Genomic DNA, 21,638 nt, shown 5'->3' with positions numbered 1-21,638 from the left:
TGCCCCAACTAGCCTAAAAGGAGATTTTAAAAATAATTATACTTCCCAATTAATCAAAACTGTCCAGACACAAAAGGGAATTCATCCAGCACTGAACCAGATTTGACTTAATTGGATTTGGACTCTTGACTATTGTCTATTTTCTCCTAAGTAATTAAAGTCAGCAGAGACTATTGCTTATTGGTGTCTCAAACCAGAAAATGTGTATATTTGTCTAACCCCTACCTCCACACTCCTTTCAACAAGCAGTTACATAAACTATTTGAAATTATTACAGTACAGTGGCCTAATTACTAATTCATATAAAAAGGTAAAATATGGAATTTGGTTTTGTCTGAAGCTGGTAAGGTCACAGCAGAGCGCAGGCAAGACGGGCCGAATGGCCTCTTTCTGTGCTGAAGGTTTCTATATGCGCCATCCCTCTGTTAATGCAACTCAATACTATGCCATCTTTACTGCAGCCATGCACTCAGCAGTTTTTCTGCAGCAACCACTGAATCCTTTAACGATCAGGTTATTAAATGATTGTCCCATTCAACACATGGAGCATGCATACCACGCACTTCACGTCTATTTTAACGCTAAAATGAGGTGCAACGCCCATTTAGCCACAAAATGGAAAGCAACACCCATTTCTCGGTCACTTATCACTGAGCATTATTTTCGGCATGTACGTAACGCCGATAAAAAATAATACCGCCCGCTCACTTCTTTTCGGCGGAAAGATCAGAATGGGCGAAACCAACGCCCATAATATCGCCCAGCTTTACTTTTGGCACGTAATTAATGCCGAGATTTAATAATACCGCCTGGCCACTGTTTTTTTTCGTAACGATCACATTTGCCGAAACTAACGACCAGAAAATTGCCCAGAGTTACTTTTGGCACCTTGCACACATCTCGCTCGCCAAAAAAAACGCTGTAAAAAAGTTGAACTGACCTGACCTAATCACATCGGTATGGACGCCATTTTCTAAATTGCAGGTCACATCATTTAAAAGGCTGCTCTGCTTCAACTTCGGGGGAGTTTGGATGTACTCTGGAGGTCTTTTAAGGTGATGGGAACATCTTTTCATACTGTGGATGATCGGAATTTACTTTAGGTGTCTTAGTGGGGACTTTTATTGTTTGTGAACAATTGGTGTAATACTCATAGCTATTGGACTGGGGAGTGTCATTTCTCAACCTGTCTTGATGACCACGCACATGCTGCAGACTCGAGATGGCAGAAGGTACATTCGACAGCATTATGTGCCCAATGTAAGACATGCCAGACTAATGAGGAGGACCAGACATTACACCCCCCGCACTTACAGGGAGAAGCAGCCTTACCTCAACTTGTCCGACACCACCTGCCTTAGGAAACTGCGCTTCCACAAGGAGGTTATCAGTGAGATGTGCCAGCTCATCAGGGGAGATCTGCAGCCTGCCAGCACCATCAGGACCGCACTATTCATCGAGGTCAAGGTCACCGCGGCACTTTTGTTCGACATGTCGGGTTCTTTTCAGGCCTCAGCTGGCGACATTTGCGCTATATCTCAGCATGCGACACATTGCTGCATTAGACAGGTCACTGAAGCTCTTTAAGCACGCAGGATGTACTTTATCAGCTTCCCTATGACCAGAGAGGCTCAGACTGAGAGAGCTTTAGGATTCTACCGAATTGCTAACTTCCCCAAGGTGCAGAGAGCAATAGACTGTGCGCACATCGCGATGCGGGCACCTTTTCAGGATGCAGAGGTTTTCAGGAACCACAAGGGATTCCACTCCCTGAATGTGCAACTTTTTGTTGACCAGCAGCAAATAATTATGGCAGTGAATGTTAAATTTCCAGGCAGCATCCATGATGCTCACATCTTGTGTGAGAGCGCTGTATCTGACATGCTTACCAGTCAGCCACAAGGTCAATGTTGGATGCTTTGTGACAAAGGATATAGCCTCGCCACCTGGCTGATGACCCCCCCCCTCACCCTGCGTAACACCCACACCGAAGCCAAGAAGCGATACAACAAGAGCCACAGATCCACTCGCAATATCGTCGAGAAAACTATTGGAGTGCTTAAGCAGTGCTTTAGATGCCAGGACCACTCAGGAGGTGAGCTCCAATACCACCCTGAGCAGGTAGCTCAATTCGTGGTGGTGTGCTCCATACTGCACAACTTGGCTATCAGGAGGGGACAAGAATTGCCAGACGGGACTGCCAGTCCACCTCAGGAAAGAGAGGACAAGGAAGTGGATGCTGACCTAGGGCCAGACAATCAGGCTGATGCTGAAACCATGCCCCTGCTCCACTCTAGACCGCAGGAAAGGGCCCCGGGGTGACTACATAGCTGCAAGACTCTTATGTCAGCAGCTCATAAACGAGCGCTTTGCTTGAAAGAACGTTGTTGTTATTTACAAAGCTGCAACACTGCTGGGTGTGCAGGTCATACATCAACGGTGTGCATCACCTTGGTGACAGTTAAAGTTTAAGTTGATTCGTTAAGTGTAATTATACCCATTTCATGTTAAGGAATCACCAGTGTGTATTGGTGCAGCTATCTGAGACAATGCGCATCAAAGTTATGTTAAATAAAAAACATTTAAGCCGACCATTTGTCTGAAATCATAAGTATATCTGTAAAAAATACCCCGCCCCACCCCATAACAAATTTATCACATTTACATCATTACAATGGTCCCCATTTCCAGCAACACAGAACACAAATGCAAACCAACAAGGTAGCCCCCCTTGCCCCTTGTCCTGACCCTCCCACCAAAATAACAGCAGCAACCTAAAAATATGCCCCAGACAACATCTGTAGCCCTGCACCTCACTTTCCTTTCCCCACCCGCTTCTCCTCTCCACCTCTATGCCTTCCCCTTCCCCTCCTGACTTCAAGCCACCTGGCCGAAAAGGTCCTCAGGTGCTGCTTCATTTTGGGGGGGGGGGGGGGATGACGGCAGAACCGCTGCTTGGACAGATACGGGAGAGGACGGTCCCGAGGTGGGAATGTGCTCCGAGCCAGAAGCAAGATGTTGCTCCTGGCTCTCATGTGTCATTGGCAATGGGGGTGCGGAACCTTGGAGTGCAGTGCCGCACTCCGGGACCACTGGGAGCCCTCTGCCACCAGTGTCTATGGCTAACAGCTCCAGGGCCTCCTCCATCCCTTCCATGTTATATTTTATTTTTTGGACAAAAACTCGGTGCCAACTACCTTCTTGGTGCTTAGTAGGCTTTTTGCTGCTGGTGAATCTCCCTCCTGCCTCTCACAACAGCCAAACAAGCACACACTACACCCACATACACTTCTCTCTGTCTCCTCTCTCTGTCTCTGTCTCCTCTTCTGCGCATGTAATGATGACACCTGACCTCCTGATACGCAGGAAACAAGCATTACCATGCCGTTGTTATGGTCAGCGACACTTTATGGCAGAAGGTCTAAATATTTTAATGCTAATGCCCATTACATATCGCTTGCAGTAACGCCCATTTTTTAAAATGGAACGTTAGGGTTTTGGAAATGGACGATAATCCGGCAATCTCAAAACCCATATTTACCGCCCATGCTGGAAATAACGCCCATTTTTGGCCGATTTGCACAAAAGTGGAAAGTCTAGCCCATGGACCCTAATTAGTAGGGTAGCACAGAAGAAAATTGGGTGTATGTGTTGAATGATACAAAGATTTTGGGTTAATATGAAAAAATAACTGCTTATTTTATAAATAACAGAGGCCCAAAAACTCACCCTTCAGATACCTCATAAGCCCTTTCCAGTTTGAAAGTATCCACTTACGCCTTTTGTGTTTTGCTTAAGAAACTTAATAGCAATCGTCTTATTCTAAAATTGTATTTCATGTATTTCTGTTGTCGCTTACTAGAGATCAAATGGCTAGCAACAACACAGCAAGCATTGCACAAGCCAGAAAGATGGTGGAACAGCTGAAAATGGAAGCCAACATTGATAGAATAAAGGTGAGAAAGCTATTGTTTGCACTTTCCATACATTAGGTAAAATAACGGGTTAATTCAGTGGTCCGAATGTATCTGTCTTTGGTCGGCATCCACATATTCTCTTTATGCCACTGTGAAAAAGCTTGGATGTTTTCCTGTGTTAAACATGCTATATAAATGTAAATTGTTGCTGTAACAAACTTCTAACTCTTATCCCTTTTCTCCTCATTTACAAAAATGTTTTTCCAGGATTTGACTTGCCAAGATAAAAAAAAACTATATTAATATAGACAATGTGTGAGTTTCTGTACTCCATTTTAATCTGTACTGACTGGGTGGAATATTTATGGTCTGGCTGGCACTAAAATGGGGATGTTTTTCCTAGAACCAGAAATGATTGCGTACTATGATTGCGTACTATGAGTGACTTACATACAGGCTCTTTAGTAAATGGATGGCTGCAGTAAAAATGATACTTTAATGTGTTAATAGATGTCCTTTTTATCAGTCAGGTTAATAGGGTGGATGATGCTCATACTTGGTGGCAGAGACTTGTCAAGCATCATTAAATTACATTTCAATATGAAAACATATACATTTTTATTTGCAAACTTCTTGGATTGTGTTTCTAATTCCAAACCTGCAGGAGCAGTACTAAGATGATAAAATGACCAGGAGACACAATGACTTTGTTTACACAATTACATTCATGCAGGCAGTACCTGAACAGAAAAACTGTGGAACTACCACCAATGGCACAACATAGAAACATAGAAAATAGGTGCAGGAGTAGGCCACACGGCCCTTCGAGCCTGCACCACCATTCAACATGATCATGGCTGATCATTCACCTCAGTACCCTTTTCCCGCTTTCTCTCCATACCCCTTGATCCCTTTAGCCGTAAGGGCCACATCTAACTCCCTCTTGAATATATCCAATGAACTGGCATCAACCACTCTCGGCGGCAGGGAACTCCACAGGTTAACAACTCTCTGAGTGAAGAAGTTTCTCCTCATCTCAGTCCTAAATGGCCTACCTCTGTGTCCCCTGGTTCTGGACTTCCCCAACATCGGGAACATTCTTCCCGCATCTAACCTGTCCAGTCCCGTCAGAATCTTATACGTTTCTATGAGATCCCCTCTCATCCTTCTAAACTCCAATGTATAAAGGCCCAGTTGATCCAGTCTCTCCTCATATGTCAGTCCAGCCATCAGTCTGGTGAACCTTCGCTGTACTCCCTCAATAGCAAGAATGTCCTTCCTCAGATTAGGAGACCAAAACTGAACACAATATTCCAGGTGAGGCCTCACCAAGGCCCTGTACAACTGCAGTAAGACCTCCCTGCTCCTATACTCAAATCTCCTAGCTATGAAGGCCAACATGCCATTTGTCTTCTTTTCCGCCTGCTGTACCTGCATGCCAACTTTCAATGACTGATGAATCATGACACCCAGGTCTCGTTGCACCTCCCCTTTTCCTAATCTTCCGCCATTCAGATAATATTCTGCCTTCGTGTTTTTGCCACCAAAGTGGATAACCTCACATTTATCCACATTATACTGCATCTGCCATGTATTTGTCCACTCTCCTAACCTGTCCAAATCACCCTGCAGCCTCTTAACATCCTGCTCACAGCTCACACCGCCACCCAGTTTAGTGTCATCTGCAAACTTGGAGATATTACCCTCAAGTCCTTCATCCAAATCATTAATGTATATTGTGAAGAGCTGAGGTCCCAGCACTGAGCCCTGCGGTACTCCACTAGTTACTGCCTCCCATTCCGAAAAGGACCCGTTTATCCCGACTCTCTGCTTCCTGTCTGCCAACCAATTCTCTATCCACGCCAGTACATTACCCCCAATACCACGTGCTTTGATCTTGTACACCAATCTCTTATGTGGTACCTTGTCAAAGGCCTTTTGAAAGTCCAAATACACCACATCCACTGATTCCCCCTTGTCCATTCTACTAGTTACATCCTCAAAAAATTCCAGAAGATTGGTCAAGCATGAATCTATGCTGACTTGGACCGATCCTGTCACCGCTTTCCAAATGCGCTGCTATTTCATCTTTAATAATAGATTACAACATTTTCCCCACTACTGATGTCAGGCTAACCAGTCTATAATTACTGTTTTCTCTCTCCCTCCTTTTTTAAAAAGTGGTGTTATATTAGCTACCCCCCCAGTCCATAGGAACTGATCCAGAGTCGATAAGACTGTTGGAAAATGATTACCAATGCATCCACTATTTCTAGGGCCACCTCCTTAAGTACTCTGGGATGCAGACAATCAGGCCCTGGGGATTTATCAGCCTTCAATTCCATCAATTTCCCCAACACAATTTCCCACCTAATAAGGATATCCTTCAGTTCCTCCTTCTCACTAGATTCTCGGTCCACTAGTACATCTGGAAGGTTATTTGTGTCTTCCTTCGTGAAGACAGAACCAAAGTATTTGTTCAGTTGGTCTGCCATTTCTTTGTTCCTCATTATTAATTCACCTGAGTCCGACTGCAAGGGACCTACGTTTGTTTTCACCAATCTTTTTCTCTTCACATATCTATAGAAGCTTTTGCAGTCAGTTTTTATGTTCCTGGCAAGCTTCCTCTCATATTCTATTTCCCCCCTCCTAATTAAACCCTTTGTCCTCCTCTGCTGAATTCTAAATTTCTCCCAGTCCTCAGGTTTGCTACCTTTTCTGGCCAGTTTATATGCCTCTTCCTTGGATCTAACACTATCCTTAATTTCCCTTGTTAGCCACGGTTGAGCCACCTTCACTGTTTTATTTTTACTCCAGACAGGGATGTACAACTGTTGAAGTTCATCCATGTGATCTATAAATATTTGCCATTGCCTATCCACCGTCAACCCTTTAAGTATCATTTACCAGTCTTTTCTAGCCAATTCACGCCTCATGCCATCGAAGTTAGCTTTCCTTAAGTTTCGGACCCTAGTTTCTGAATTAACTGTGTCACTCTCAATCTTAATGAAGAATTCTACCATATTATGGTCACTCTTCCCCAAGGGGCCTCGCACAACAAGATTTCTAATTAGTCCCTTCTCATTACACATCACCCAGTCTAGGATGGCCAGCTCTCTAGTCGGTTCCTCCACATATTGGTCTAGAAAACCATCCCTAATGCACTCCAGGAAATCCTCCTCTACCGCACTGCTACCAGTTTGGTTAACCCAATCTATATGTAAATTAAAGTCGCCCATGATAACTGCTGTACCTTTATTGCACACATCCCTTATTTCTTGTTTTATGCTTTCCCCAACCTCACTACTACTGTTTGGTGGCCTGTACACAACTCCCACCAGCGTTTTTTGCCCTTTGGTATTCCGCAGCTCCACCCATACCGATTCCACATCATCCAAGCCAATGTCCTTCCTTACTATTGCATTAATTTCTTCTTTGGCCAGCAACGCCACCCCACCTCCTTTTCCTTTCTGTCTATCCTTCCTAAATGCTGAATACCCCTGGATGTTGAGGTCCCAGCCTTGGTCACCCTGGAGCCATGTCTCTGTGATGCCAATTACATCGTATCCATTAACTGCTATCTGCGCAGTTAATTCGGCCACCTTATTCCGAATACTCCTTGCGTTGAGGCACAGAGCCTTCAGGCTTGTCTTTTTAACACACCTTGCCCCTTTAGAATTTTGCTGTAATGTGGCCCTTTTTTTTGCCTTGGGATTCTCTGCCCTCCACTTTTACTATTCTCCTTTCTATCTTTTGCCTCTGTCTCCCTTTTATTTCCCTCTGCCTCCCTGCATAGGTTCCCATCCCCCTGCCATATTAGTTTAACTCTTCCCCAACAGCACCAGCAACACATGATACACTGCAACCACCAGAAAGGAAAACTGGACCTTATGTTTACTTATAATGCTTTCATCTCAGTTCTTTTTTTCTATTAATATTTCAAAGTACCATTCTACTGCTTATATCCTATTACTGAAGGCCCTATGGTGTAATCAGAGTTGTAGAAAATGTAATGTTTAAAAAAAAAACTGAGATATATTGAGGCTAAAATTCCATTCTGGAGGGAGTGTGTTGGAAGGGCCACAACATAGGCTAGAACCTGGATACATCAGATGTTGATTGTACCAAGGAGTTTTCTTCAGCCCACAACTTCAATTTGTCTCAAATAAGGCCATTGATGTGGAGGGGCTGGAGCTGTTGGTGAAGGTACCAGTTAGGGGATTGTTGGCTATTATGTCCAAAGGGAAGTGTACCAGAATCAGGAGTGGTATTTGCAGGGTTCATATTGGCGGTTCAGGCCTGTGCTGTTGAGGAGGTCAGGCAATTTTTTTAAGGTGGCCCACTTGCCAAGGAGGTTTCAGTAGATAGAAGATGATGCCATTCCCCACTTCAGCCAAGCTACTAAAGCCATATTTTGCACTCCTAATGGTAATTGCATCTATCATCTCACACATAAGAGACCTTCCACTGACCCCCACATATTCCAGTGGCAGACGCAGGGGCAGAGGCCACCAGTAGTCGCAATCCTGGCATAACTGCTGGAATCGCACAACAAATGATTTTCAGGGCCATAGTAATTGACAATCATTATATAGCTCTGAACTGCATCTATCAAAAATACAGAAAGGATCCATCATAAAACATGGAAATGATGCATTACAAAATATGTGCTGGATCCACGACAAAAGGCAAAATGAATGTAACTACTACACAAGACTCAACATCAATGATCTTTGGTTGGTCACAAGAAAGATGTGGCACTGATGGGGAAATCACTTGAAATGACATAGAGGAGCATAATTAAAAGTAAGATAAAATTAGATGGTTTATTCCAGTCAAAAAAGTGTAGTATACCATAGTCAGCATGATTCAGTGAATCACAATTTCACTTTAAAAATACAGCTAAGGACGGAAACCACTAAACTACAAAACCAGCAGAAGAGGAAGTCCAGCTCTTTAACGTAATCTTTTACAAATCATTTTTGATCATGAGTGTGAAAGTAGAACTTCTTTCAACTATTGCATGTGTAAGAGTCATATGATGTATGACATAAAACTCTGTGAAATGTCTTCTGATATAAGTTAATTTAACAAAGAATTCTCAAGTCATTTTCCTTGGCTTCAGCTTCTTAAATTGCACAAATTGTCTCACCCAAGGAGGCTAGCAAATATGCCCTAGCGTTGCTGTGCAAACTGCTTCTGGGAGGTGGGTGAGAGCACCTGTGGATGACTTGTATCGGTCTCCCTATGAGGAAGCGGTTTGTCTCCACTTTCCTGCTCCCTCAACATGGTCAAAACCAGATATTGCCGGTATAGGAAACTGCAGGCACAAACCTTCATCCTATCAGTCTGTAGCACAAACTCTAAACCTATTAACCAAAGCCTTTATTGAACTAGCCTCAATAAATATGTTTCAGAAGCAAAACAGTGTGGATGGAATGTACCAGAACAGTTTCTAAAGATTGCGTTCAAATAAAGCAGAAGTTTACAAGACAATTATGCTCATATGAAGCACAGTCAAAGAATTGGGGCTACAATGTTTGACCTGTATCCCCTTTGAGCACTGCTTCCTCGCTGCAAATGCAGGGTCATGGAATTAGAAACATAGAAACATAGAAACATAGAAAATAGTTGCAGGAGTAGGCCATTCGGCCCTTCGAGCCTGCACCGCCATTCAATGAGTTCATCTAGTCATGAGTTCATAGACTTAATCTAGTCAGTAAATAGCATCTCTTCAGCAAATGGCAAAGTAGACGGCAACAGTGAAAAAAAAGATAAAGCAACAAGAACTGAATAAGCTAATCACTTTAAACTTATCTACATCTCCAGGGTAGCGCCTAGCAACCCTGGAAGCCAGTTTCAAACTGACGTGATTGAGACTCATATGTCCCATTTCCCATCATTACTGCCTCATTTCCATTGAGATTTAATCATGCTAGTATAAGACTGGCACTCAGAGCTAACGGTCTCTCTAATTTCTTTGCTAATTTGGCATGGAAAAACCTGAAGAAAATAAATGGTGAAAAGCTAAAAACAGTGGAGGTCCAATGAGACTTTAAAATGTCATGAAGATATACAGAAAATAATCAAAAAGGAGTGCTGGCCTTTATACCTAGAGGACTAGAATACAAGGGGGTAGAAGTTATGCTGCAGCTATACAAAACCCTGGTTAGACTACACCTGGAGTACTGTGAGCAGTTCTGGGCATCACACCTTAGGAAGGATACATTGTCCTTGGAGGCAGTGCAGCGTAGGTTTCCCAGAATTATACCCGGACTTCAAAGGTTAAGTTACGAGGTGACATTACACAAATTAGGGTTGTCTTCCCTAGATTTAGAAGGTTAAGGGATGATCTGATTGACATTTTCAAGATATTAAGGGGAACAGATAGAGTAAATAGCGAGAAACTATTCTGTTGATTGGGGATTCTAGGACTAGGGGGCATAGTCTAAAAAATAGAGCCAGATCTTTTCGGAGTGAAATTAGGAAACACTTCGACAACAAAGGGTGGTAGAAGTTTGGATCTCTACTACAAATGGCAATCGATGCTAGAACAATTGTTAATTATAAATAGGAGATTGATAGCTTTTTGTTAACCAAATATATTAAGGGATAGGGGCCAAAAGCAGGAATACGGAGCTAAATCGCAGATCAACCATGATCTTATTGAATGGCAGAACAGGCATGAGGGGCTGAATGGCTTACTCCTGTTTCTATGTTCCTATGAGAATATAACATAACTTCCCTCTCTCCAAAATCAAAAAAATCATTATTTATTAAAACTATTTCTGATATTGAAGTAAACCCATTTGTTGAAAAATATTGCCATCAGATTAGCAAATTCTATTTTTAACCACTTCTTCTCCTGAAGGTACTGACTCCTGCTGTACAGTTCCGACAGTGCTGGCAGTGAGTATTGGTAAGTTATTCGCCCTTGGAGTACAGTAGAGTTGAGCTAGATCCTATTCCCACCCAACATCCACACAAATGTATACTCCAGCAGGGATCACTGGATAGCAATTAGCAGAAACTATGGTTAATTTTTTTGTCCCTGGTAGTCCAGGGGCAACGAGACTAATACATGTCCTACATGAGGACAGCTAACCTAGCACAGATTGAAAATTGTAGCTGGAATTTTCTGATCTGTGTGACTTACTCTTGTGCTGGATGATGCCTTTACCCACTATGCCAATAGAACCTGGGTTTTATTTTTAATATGGAGAGCTAAACAAGGTAGGCGGCTGTGTTTATTCTCTTTGCTATTTTGTTGCACTAACATTTCTAGTGCTGCTTCATGATAATACTGCTCTGTTCATTGCTTGGTAGAGACATACAATTTATTTTACAGTAAACTGTGGACCTATTTATAAACTTAGGTGCAGTGACTGAGCCATTATGCTTCAGAGGTCTTGACCACAATATAGTTGACCTTTGGGCCTTGAAGCACATGAATCATTATAATTTCCCAACATATACATTACCTATAAGCTAGACTTTTAATTTACATTACCTACAAGCTAGTCTGTTGACCTTTAGGTCTGGTTACAGTCTTGCACAGCTAGAGAAATAATGGGGGTGAATTTCCACAGGGATTCTCCTCCCACTTGTCAGTCACTTTGACAGCAGAGCTGTGGAATCTGCCTTTTACTGGGATTTGTGCAGAACTTACACCAATGTTATGGCAGATGAGTAGGAGAACCTCTATGCAAATAATTTACAGGGTAGTTTAGCTCTATCAGGTTTGAAGTTAGTTTCAGTGTGCAATCTGACTCCAAAAATTTCATTTTTGTTTCAGTACAAGGTGTGTTTGTGTAACTTCTTAGTAGTCCAACTAATTTCAACCTAGAATAGTTTAAAGAAAAAACTGGCATTTACATACTGCCTTTCACTTGAGGACATCCCATAATGCTTTACAGCCAATGAAGCACTTTTGAAGTGTGGTAAAAATAAGGAAATGCAGCAGATACGTTGTGCAAAGCAAGGTCCCACGAACAACAATGAGATAAATGGGCAGATAATCTGTTTTGTTAATGTTGGTTGAGGAATAAACTTTCGCTAGGATAACTTACCTGCTCTTCTTCAAATAGTACCATGGGATTTTTGACACCTGAAAGGGTAAATATAACTTGATTTAACATCTTATCTGAAAGATGTCACTCTGATAGTGCAGCACTCCCTCATTACTGTTTTGGCGTGTCAGCCTGGATTATGTGCTTAAGTATCTGGCGCTTAAACCCATGGCCTTTTGACTCAGTGGCAAATGTGTTGCCGCTGAGCCAAGGTGTTTTACGTGAGTGCCATTGATTTCCCGTTTATAGCCACATTTTACAAAGGTATGGATTTGACATTCTCTGGTGAAAAATTAGCAACTGACTCTGGTTGACTATTTTTGTTCATTGTAATCAATCACTGAAACCCAATTACTCACAGCCTAAAAGCAAAAGTGAAAAGCCTAACTTCTACCTACATATTCCAGGTGTCCAAAGCAGCAGCAGATTTGATGTCTTACTGCGAAGCTCATGCTAAAGAAGACCCTCTACTGACACCGGTTCCTGCATCAGAAAATCCCTTCAGAGAGAAGAAGTTCTTTTGTGCCATCCTGTAAAGCCTCAACCAGCCTGAAAATCAGGCTGGTCTGAACAATGATGTCGAATTTTACCAATGTGGACACATTCCTGTCCACAGAATTTTTAACAAAGCCTGGAAGCTACAGGGATGTGCATGTTTAAAGGATCTTGTCACCTTATTGGGAATGGAAGCAGAAGAACTACCTTGTGAAAATAGAGATTCTAAAACAGCTTAGAATGAAACAGTGTAGAGATATGTCACAATTTTGCTCTTGCAAAGACCGTAAATTATGTTTGATAGTTTGATGTCTAAAGTATGACAGTTGTTCTAAGAAAGGTAAATACTGAAGAAAATGTATAATTTTATTGGAATGGTAATTGTTGTTCTTCAATATAATTTTTATTTAAGTTAAACGGACAAGTATACAAACAAGATAGATTACTATGGTGTTGTACCTTAACATTTGGTTATGTGCTTTTTGCATTAGAGTAGCACAATGATATGCTGGACTTTGCTTTGAGAGCTGATTTTCAAGGAAGAGAAATGTTACTAATAAGCATTTGGCAAATTGAATGCCATTTGTGAAACATAAAAGCTGGCAGCTTGTGTATTTTCTTAGACTCTTCTTAGTGCTCCTCTAACATTTGTGTATAGTTGCTTACAATTTCTGCTAGTACTAGTAACTCGTGTGCTGTGTTTAGTAATCCTAATATTTGTGATAGCAACAAAAGAATTGCATGAAATATTCTAGCCCTTCCCTTTTTAATTGATTTAGTTTAGCTGATCTGAAATGATGCGATGTAAATATACAAAACACAAGAGTTTAATTTCAAATTCTAACCGCTAATAAGCACAGCCTATTTCTTGACGGCCCTGTTCTCTCACTAATGCTTGTGAACACTATAAGAAATATCTGTCAATAAATCATTTATAAAAAGTTTATACCAAATTAAATATTGTATAATAGCACAAGTGTTTTACTGGAAGTAAAACTTGCATGCAAACAATAGTACATAGACATACATGGCAATGTTTGAAAAACAAGACCAATTATCAACAAGTAGCGTTGTATACAAAGTACTGAAAAAAACAGACCAATGGTTGATAAAATGTATTTTAATTCATTAGTTTAACAAAACAAAACAGTTTTAGAAGCCAAAATAATTAATCCCTTGATGCAATCTTTCTATGTATCTTTTTTACCCAACTGAAACAGCAGAAAAGGTTATTGGACAGTGTAATATGCAGATGAACAAACAGGTCTCAACTTTTATGAATGATCGGATGATTTTACCTCAGACTCTTTCACCGTCTTTTAACAAACCTTTTTGATATTTTCAGATATGTATTTTTACTCAATTGCTAATTTTCTTAGATCTGCATGTACCAACATCTGCCATTACACTGTCAAACAAACCCCCTGTTTCATTTCCAATTCAAAACAAAGGAGTGGTTTACCATAGTATTAGACCCACATTAGCACAGAAAAGTAGGGGTTAACATCAAACAAAACAATACATTAACCAAATCAGCTACATTGAAAACATTACAAAATGAAAAAGACTGACATGTATGACTATGGCTTGTTGAGTCTAATTTTTCTGTAAAATTGTGTTCATGGCAGCAGTGAGTTGTAGTGCCTATACCAGGAATGCTATATATGACAGTAAGAATAAAAGGGATGTGTGAATTTTCTTAAACTGAGTACATTGTAAAAATGTGTATTGTATTTCTGGTTGTATACCCTTGTCAGCTTTGTATAGGGAAACCTGAACGAAGTGTGATGTAGTGCACATTTTCATGCCATGTGGACAATGTATCAGTTTTAAATAAAATCTTCAAAACATTTCAGTTACAGGCATCTCAAACTGCTTAGAATTATATACTTCCCTTAATAAATGTGGTGAATCATTACTGTTAGAATATTAAACATGGTGCTGTTCTTGGAAAATTCATGCTACCATGGTAATGTACTTGTGTAACAATTTCTTATCTGCAGGATCACAGCCTGTCCAAGACAACGTGTGATGAATTTTCTCTGCCAGCTTAGCTGTTGCTTGGTGGGGAGTCACATTGGGACTAAGATGTCAGTCTTTTCATCGACACAGGCTGCAAACATGGCCAGCAGGGTCCAAACATGCCCAGCAGCAAAAAAAGAAACAGCCAGCAGGTTCCAGACACAGCTAGTTGTAGGCTGCGAATATGACCTGCCGAGTCCAAACCTGCTGACAGGCAGCATGTGGGAAAATTTTTGAGGGGCCAGGAGAAACATTCATGTTCCATCTGCCCCCACATAAATCATTGGCACAACTTTTAAGGGTTTTCGGAGCAGCCTGCTGCTGTCCCTTTAAGGACGGCTGGTTTGGTTGTTCAAAGTTACTTTGAGGCCTGCTCAAATATCGAGTTGGACGGGCCTCAGGAAGCAAGTGTGTGGTAGTTTTAAATTTTAAAAGTTGTTTACTTACCGCCTCGTTCACGCTGAAAAATAGGGCGGTAGGCAGATGGGACTATAGAAATTCTGCTGATCAGGAGGCAGTTAGGAAGTGGAGTGAGGACTCTCATCAGGCATTAGTGCCACTGAGTTCCAAGAAAGAAGCATGAGGAGAATGGGATGAGGCCGTGACTACAGTCGAAGGGACAACCACCATTCCATGCACATTCAAAACAATGCTGCAAGAGTATGCATGGAACCTACAGTTATCTTCACCTCTCACTGTATTAAAGTACTGTCAACACTTAACTTTAAAATTTAATGGCTGCAGGCTGGGTTTCCCAGAGTGAGGGAAATTAGGCAGCTAAAGGGAGGAGAGAAAGGCTGGATCCAACAGGTAAGTGTCTTTCCGGCATTGCTTGTGGGTCAGGAGTGCTTCCCCCAGACCTCTCAAGCTAACTTGATTCCCTACTCGCGATCTCTGCCCCCACGCGCCCCCCCCCCCCCAATCCATAATCTCGCCACCGACCCACGTTCTCCCTCCTATCTGACGATCTCATCAACCCCTCGCTAAGTTCAGTCCCCCCCCGCCCCGCAATCTCTTCAACCCCCCCTACGATCATCCCAACCCCCGAACTCCCTGCAATCCGAAATCTCTTCAAACCCCCCCGCCCAATGATCTTCCCCAACCCCGCAATCACCCCCACCCACAATCTCCCTTCAATCTCTTGAACCCTCCCCACGATCACCCCGACCTGTGATATTTTCAACTGCCCTCTCGCGCGATCACCGCCCAACACACAATCTCCCCCCCCCCCCGACCTCAAGAGTGACTGCCGTGGCTCAGTTGGTAGCACCCTCACCTCTGCTTCAGAAAGTTCAGAAGGTTATGGTTCAAGTCCCACTCCAGAGACTTGAGCACATAATCTAGACTGACACTCTAGTGCAGGGCTGAGAGAGTGCTGCACTGTAAGAGGTGCTGTCTTTCGGATGAGACGTTAAACCGAGGCCCCGTCTGCTCTCTCAGGTGGATGAAAAAGATCCCATGGCATTATTTCGAAGAAGAGCTGGGGAGTTATCCCTTGCCAATATTTATCTCTCAATCAACATCACTTAAAACAGATTATCTGATCATTATCATGTTGCTGTTTGTGGGAGCTTGCTGTGCGCAAATTGCTGACACGTTTCCTACCTTAAAACAGTGAGCACACTTCAAAAGTACTTCATTGGCTGTAAAGCACTTTGGGACTTTGTGAAAGGAGCTATATAAATGCAAGTCTTTCTCTTTAACCCCCTTCAGCGATCTTTCTCTCTGCTCCCCGGCTGCAGTTTTCCAGTGCAAGCTTTCCCACTTGACAATCTGGCTGGCTGCTGGCCAGGAATCGGAGAAAATAAATTCAAATGAGTTTCTGCCGTTAAATTTGGCAGGATCTCTGCGTTACCCACATATCTGGGTTTCCTAGCCGCTGTAAGTCTCCCCGCAAATATCAGGGCCATTAATTCTGCTTCTCTCTCCACAGATGCTGCCTGAGTATTTCCAGCATTATCTGTTTTCATTCCTTCAATCATATCCTTGCATGCATTCAAATCAAAATCTTCCTCCCATCTGATGTATCTGTGATCATGCACATGTTGTCACTCACTTCAGCCTGAATGCTGACACTAAGGTATTGCTGTATGCAATCACACTAATAGGAACTTCTGATTCAGTGTTATTTTGATTCAGTCGTCACTTTCTGATCACTGAGTCAGAAAATTGGGGGCTCAAGTCCCAATGTGGATATATACCATTATCTAGGCTGACACTTCAGTAGAGTACTGCAGTGCCAGAGATGCTGAGGTCAAAATGTCCCCTTTTTATAAGAGCCGTGACTGCCACAAAAGAGGCGGCCACAGGTTGGTAAGCACTTACCGATCGGTCGGCACGGAGATGCCGCCATTTTGAAAATTGCCCTCCTTTATTTTTGGAGCCATGTATGGGACTACCCCGGCTGTTGTCCCGCCCAATCGGGCACGCATGGATCCCTTAATGACCGACGGCAACCCCCTTTCCACCCTGTATGGGAAATTGCCTCACAGGAGCGGATTGGCCGCCACTTGGTGCCCCCGAAAGCTTTCCCTGACGGGAAGCTTCTTGTGGCTGGGCGACGCGTTCACCTTTAACGGGGAGGGCGACCTGCCAAGGCTGCCATTTAATTTTAATTCTCGGCCCACTGCCAGTTCAACCCGACAATGGTGGCAACGGGTTCGGCTGGGCCGCGAACAGGCAGCCCGTCACCACTTCTTGGCTACCAGGCCGCTGGCACAGCCGAAACTCTCCCTGGTGGCCCAGTGTTTGCCACTAAAGTGGCTGCAGAGTTGGCAGCTGCCTTCCCCTTTAAATGAAGGGGCGAGACATTGTGTCGCATCAGCACAATGCGGCACATCCGCGTCGCGCTTACATTATTAGCGCAACGCTGATGACTTGGCATGACGGCCATTCCAACCCACCCGCACTTCCGCCCTGCTGATGACCCCACTTCCGCCCCACTCCAAAGTAAAACCCAAGAGCTGAATTTCTCCGGATTGTCCGCCCCATGCATTAGGGCGGACAGAATACTTAAATAACGGAAGGTGCGCCTCATTTGGGGTGGAAATCAATTTCGACCCTGCTATCTTTCTAAAGAGGTGTTAAACTGAGGTCCTGTCTGCCTGTTCAGGTGGATGTAAAAGATTGCCTGGAATGATTTGAGTAACAGCAGGGAATTATCTCTGCCCAACAACTCTTTTTGGGGCAAACATAAACATTAAATCACGTGCCCCCGATCTGGGGGACACTCCAAACATTCCCAAAGCCCTTTTTTTTTTTTTTTTTTTGCATTTTTGCAGTTTTTTTGGGGGCTCTAAAACCATAATTTACAAGTGCCCCCTATAAAAGGGGAGGGGACACTAAAAACCTGGCAATTAAAACAAATTAAACTTTAAAACATATAAATTCAAATTAAAATTTGGTTGCCGGGGGTGACAATGCACTCCAGTCCCTCCGGCGCCCACCTCTCGCGGAAGGCCGCGAGCGTACACCCTGGCCAGGATGTAGGCACGGAAGAAAGGAAAAGAACATGAGCTCCTTTAAGCCGGAATTGAAACAGCGACCTAAGGATGACTTTGCTGAGTATTCCACTACAGTCCTCCTCCGCTCTACCAACTGAGCTATCGAAGGGAAGCAGCTCTCTGCCCACCATTCCTTCTTCAATCAACACCACCAGAAACAGATTATCTGATTATTCATTAATTTGCTGGTTGTGGGACCTAGCTGTGTTTGGCCTGCTCCTGGTTGGGTTATGCATTTGGAAAACCAGGAGGCAATATGAGCACATCAGTCAGCAGACTTCAAAGGCCTGATGATCATCAGGGGAGGGGGGGGGAACAAAGAAGGTACAGCTACCTGTTGAAGGAAAATCTATTTTAAACAAGAAGAAGCAGTTTAATACAAAAGAAAACTTTTAATGATTGCTTTACCACTTTAAAATGCAAGTTGAGAACAAAGAATATGGAGGAACATTTTTTAAAAGACATTAATCAGACAAAAAAAGTAGCTGAAGCCAAGGACAAATCTGGGGTTGCTATGGAACCAGTGGAACCGACCAGCATTCTCTTGAGATAAGACCCTCATTAAACTGCAACACGTGACACGCATGATGAAGTAACCGCACTCAACTTTGAACCAATCATGAACAAGGGTAGAAACCATGCTTGAATGAGCCAATCATTGAGATGTACACGAGAGCCATGAGAGAAATTTTGAACACAAAATATATAAGAACTGACAATTCCTGGAGGGAAAAAATCGGGTTGTTTGCGCATCCCCTAAGTGCCCCTGGGGCCCCACACCAACAACATAAAGCATCCCTGTAATGCTCGAGGCCTCTCACGGGGCATTATGCAATTTCACACCACTTGTTTCTTTACTGCAGTTGGCCAGGATAAACATCCAGGTCTAATGAAGAGAAGATATCTAAAGTTTTAACAGACTTCAAGTGAGCATCGGTTTGGCAACGGGCACTTGAAGACTCCAGGACAAGTGAAGTTGGGTTCTTATTTAATCCGTGTGTTAATAATTGAATAAAAGATCTCTAGGAGATAACATATCTGTGTGGTTTTATGTTAAAGTGGATTCAGGTTGACAAACCCTACTCTAAACCAAAGCCAGAATTTAGAGGGCGGGTTAGAGGGCGGGTGCGCTGCCAAAATATGAAGATTGACAGCGGGTCGGGATCCCGCTGTAAACCCGCCTCCATGTCAGTTTCCCAAGTGTCAGGTTTGCCTGCACTTTACAGACCTGACACTAAGCGGTGGGTGAGCCAATTGAAATAGTTAAGAGCTTGTTAAAAGGTATTTAAACAGCATTTTACCATCTACTTACAATTTTCCAGCTTTTTCACCAGGTTCCCGGCGCTTGGGGATCACGTCAGGTAAGTAGGACAGGTTTTCAATGACTCTCCATTCTTCTGAAAAAGTGACAGCTGCAAAAGTGGTATAAAAGCTATCATTTCACAGCTGTTCACTTTCCAATTTTAGAAGCTGGAACCTTCAGGATTTGGAAGACACTTTTGAGCTTTTAGTTTAGAAGTGTTTCCAGTAAACTCTATCCACTGTCACCTTGGAAAAACCTATCTCACCATTGGCAGATCACTTCTGTCATCTCAACTTCAGCTGCCACTATTCCATCAGCATTGGTGCCCTTGAAAAAATCTCACCTTGGTCCTCAGAATCCCACCACAATCAGCCCCAATACGAACATCACCAGACAAATAACACCAACAATACCAATCTTCTCTGCAATCATCTGATGCAGCACAGGACACAGGGCATCAACACCTGACCACATTGCTGTCCGGGAGGCCAGGGATGACCTCACCATGGCCAGATTTACTTCATTTGATGCTGTACGCCTTGGCTGACACATGATGCGCCAGGTTGGCACCACCCCACAGCAACAACATAAAGCATCCCTGCAATGCTCAAGCCATTCCTTTCACACTCGTCACCATTGCGGGGGTTACCCTTATGTCTCATCATTCACTGCAACTCACTAAGCCACTTCCAAAGGTGCACACAAATCTGTCCAACAAGGCAAAGCGTTGAAAGGAAAGATTTCAATGTTTGACAACACATTAACAGAAACTTTACATGAAGACCCCAGTGACCAGCCTTGTGTGTTGTTAGTTGGTATGAATGGACAAGGATGAGTGTGATGGGTGGCTAGTGAGATGGGGAAGTGATAATGTAGATAGAGAGAGGGGTGGGTTAAGGTGCAAGGTAAGTTGGTGTGAGTAAGGATATGCAGGAGTGGAGTAGGGAAGGCAGAGTGATGGGGTTGAGATGAGTGGCACAGCAGGATGAAAACCCAACTGGTTCATTAATGTCCTTAAAGGAAGGAAACCTGCCGTCCTTACCCGGTCTGGCCTTTTAGTGATTCCAGTCTCACACCGACATGGTTGACTCTTAACTGCCATCTGAAATCGCCTAGCAAGCCACTCAGTTGTATCAAACTGCTACAAAGAATAAGAAAAATAAAACCAGATGGGCCACTCGGCTGTGACCTCAGCATCGAATTAGGACACAACCAAGGCACACCCACCCCAGTCAACCCTGCAATGTCATCTTCGCTAGTATCAGTACACTGGTGCCAAAGTTGGGAGAGCTGTACAACAGACTAGTCAAGCAACTGCCTACATAGTCATATTCACAGAATCATGCTTTTCAGCAAGGTCCCAGACCACTCTATCACCATCCTGGGGTATGGCCTGTCCGTCCGGCAGCACAAACTCATCAGAGGTGGGGAGGGGGTGGGGGGAGGGGGTGGAACAGTAGTATACAGTTGGGTGCGAGTAGCCCTGTGAGTTCTCAACATTGACTCTAAATCCTATGAAGTCTCATGGCTTCAGGTCAAGCATGGGCAAGGAAACCTACTGATTACCATCTAATGCCCTCCCTCAGCTGATGAATCAGTACTCCTCCATATTGAACACCACTTGGAGGAAGCACTGAGGGTAACAAGGGCATATTATACACTCTGGGTAGGGGATTTCAATGTCCATCACCAAGAGTGGCTCGGTAGTACCACCACTAACCGAGCTGGACATGTCCTGATGGGCATAACTGCCAGATTGAGTTTGTGGCAGGTGCTGAGAGAATCAACATTATCGAATAATGCACTGACCTTGTCCTCACCAATCTCATCATGTTGCAGACACATCTGTGCATATCGGTATTAGTAGGAGTGACCACTGCACAGTTCTCGTGGAGGTCAAGTCCCATCTTCACACTGAAGACAGCCTCCATCGTGTCGTGTGGCACTACCACCTGCTAAATTGGATACATGAAGAACAGATCTAGCAGCTCAAAACTGGATATCCATGAAGCGCTGTGGACCATCAGTAGCAACAGATATGTATTCCGCCACAATCTGTAACCTCATGGTCTGGCATAACTCTCATTCCTCCATCACCATTAAGGCAGATGATTAATCCTATTTCAATGAGGAGTGTAGAACTGCATGCCAGTAACAGCACTAGGTGCACCTGAAAATGAGATATCAACCTGGTGAACCGACAACACAGGATTATAGGCATGCTAACAGCGGAAGCAGCTTGCTATAGACGGAGCTAAGCGATCCCACAACCAAAGGATCATGTCAAAGCTCTGCAGTCCTGCCACATTCAGTTGTAAATAGCAGTAGA

At 43.4% G+C, this 21,638-nt stretch overlaps 1 protein-coding gene across 1 annotated transcript in view; it reads left to right on the top strand.

Moving 5' to 3' along the window:
* Nucleotides 1-14,340, top strand: part of LOC139263329 (guanine nucleotide-binding protein G(I)/G(S)/G(O) subunit gamma-2) — a 114,921-nt gene extending 100,581 nt beyond the window's left edge. Inside the window, exons 3-4 of the mRNA XM_070879219.1 lie at nucleotides 3,863-3,956; nucleotides 12,394-14,340. Of these exons, the coding sequence (XP_070735320.1) occupies nucleotides 3,870-3,956; nucleotides 12,394-12,522 (216 nt within the window). The 5' untranslated portion in view covers nucleotides 3,863-3,869 and the 3' untranslated portion in view covers nucleotides 12,523-14,340. The remainder of the gene's footprint in view (nucleotides 1-3,862; nucleotides 3,957-12,393) is intronic.
* The last annotated feature ends 7,298 nt before the right edge of the window (nucleotides 14,341-21,638 follow it).

This window comes from Pristiophorus japonicus, chromosome 4 (assembly GCF_044704955.1).
Source record: "Pristiophorus japonicus isolate sPriJap1 chromosome 4, sPriJap1.hap1, whole genome shotgun sequence".
Taxonomy (NCBI): domain Eukaryota; kingdom Metazoa; phylum Chordata; class Chondrichthyes; family Pristiophoridae; genus Pristiophorus; species Pristiophorus japonicus.
Note: the sequence above shows the minus strand (reverse complement) of the source record. Positions and strands in the feature narration are given on the sequence as shown.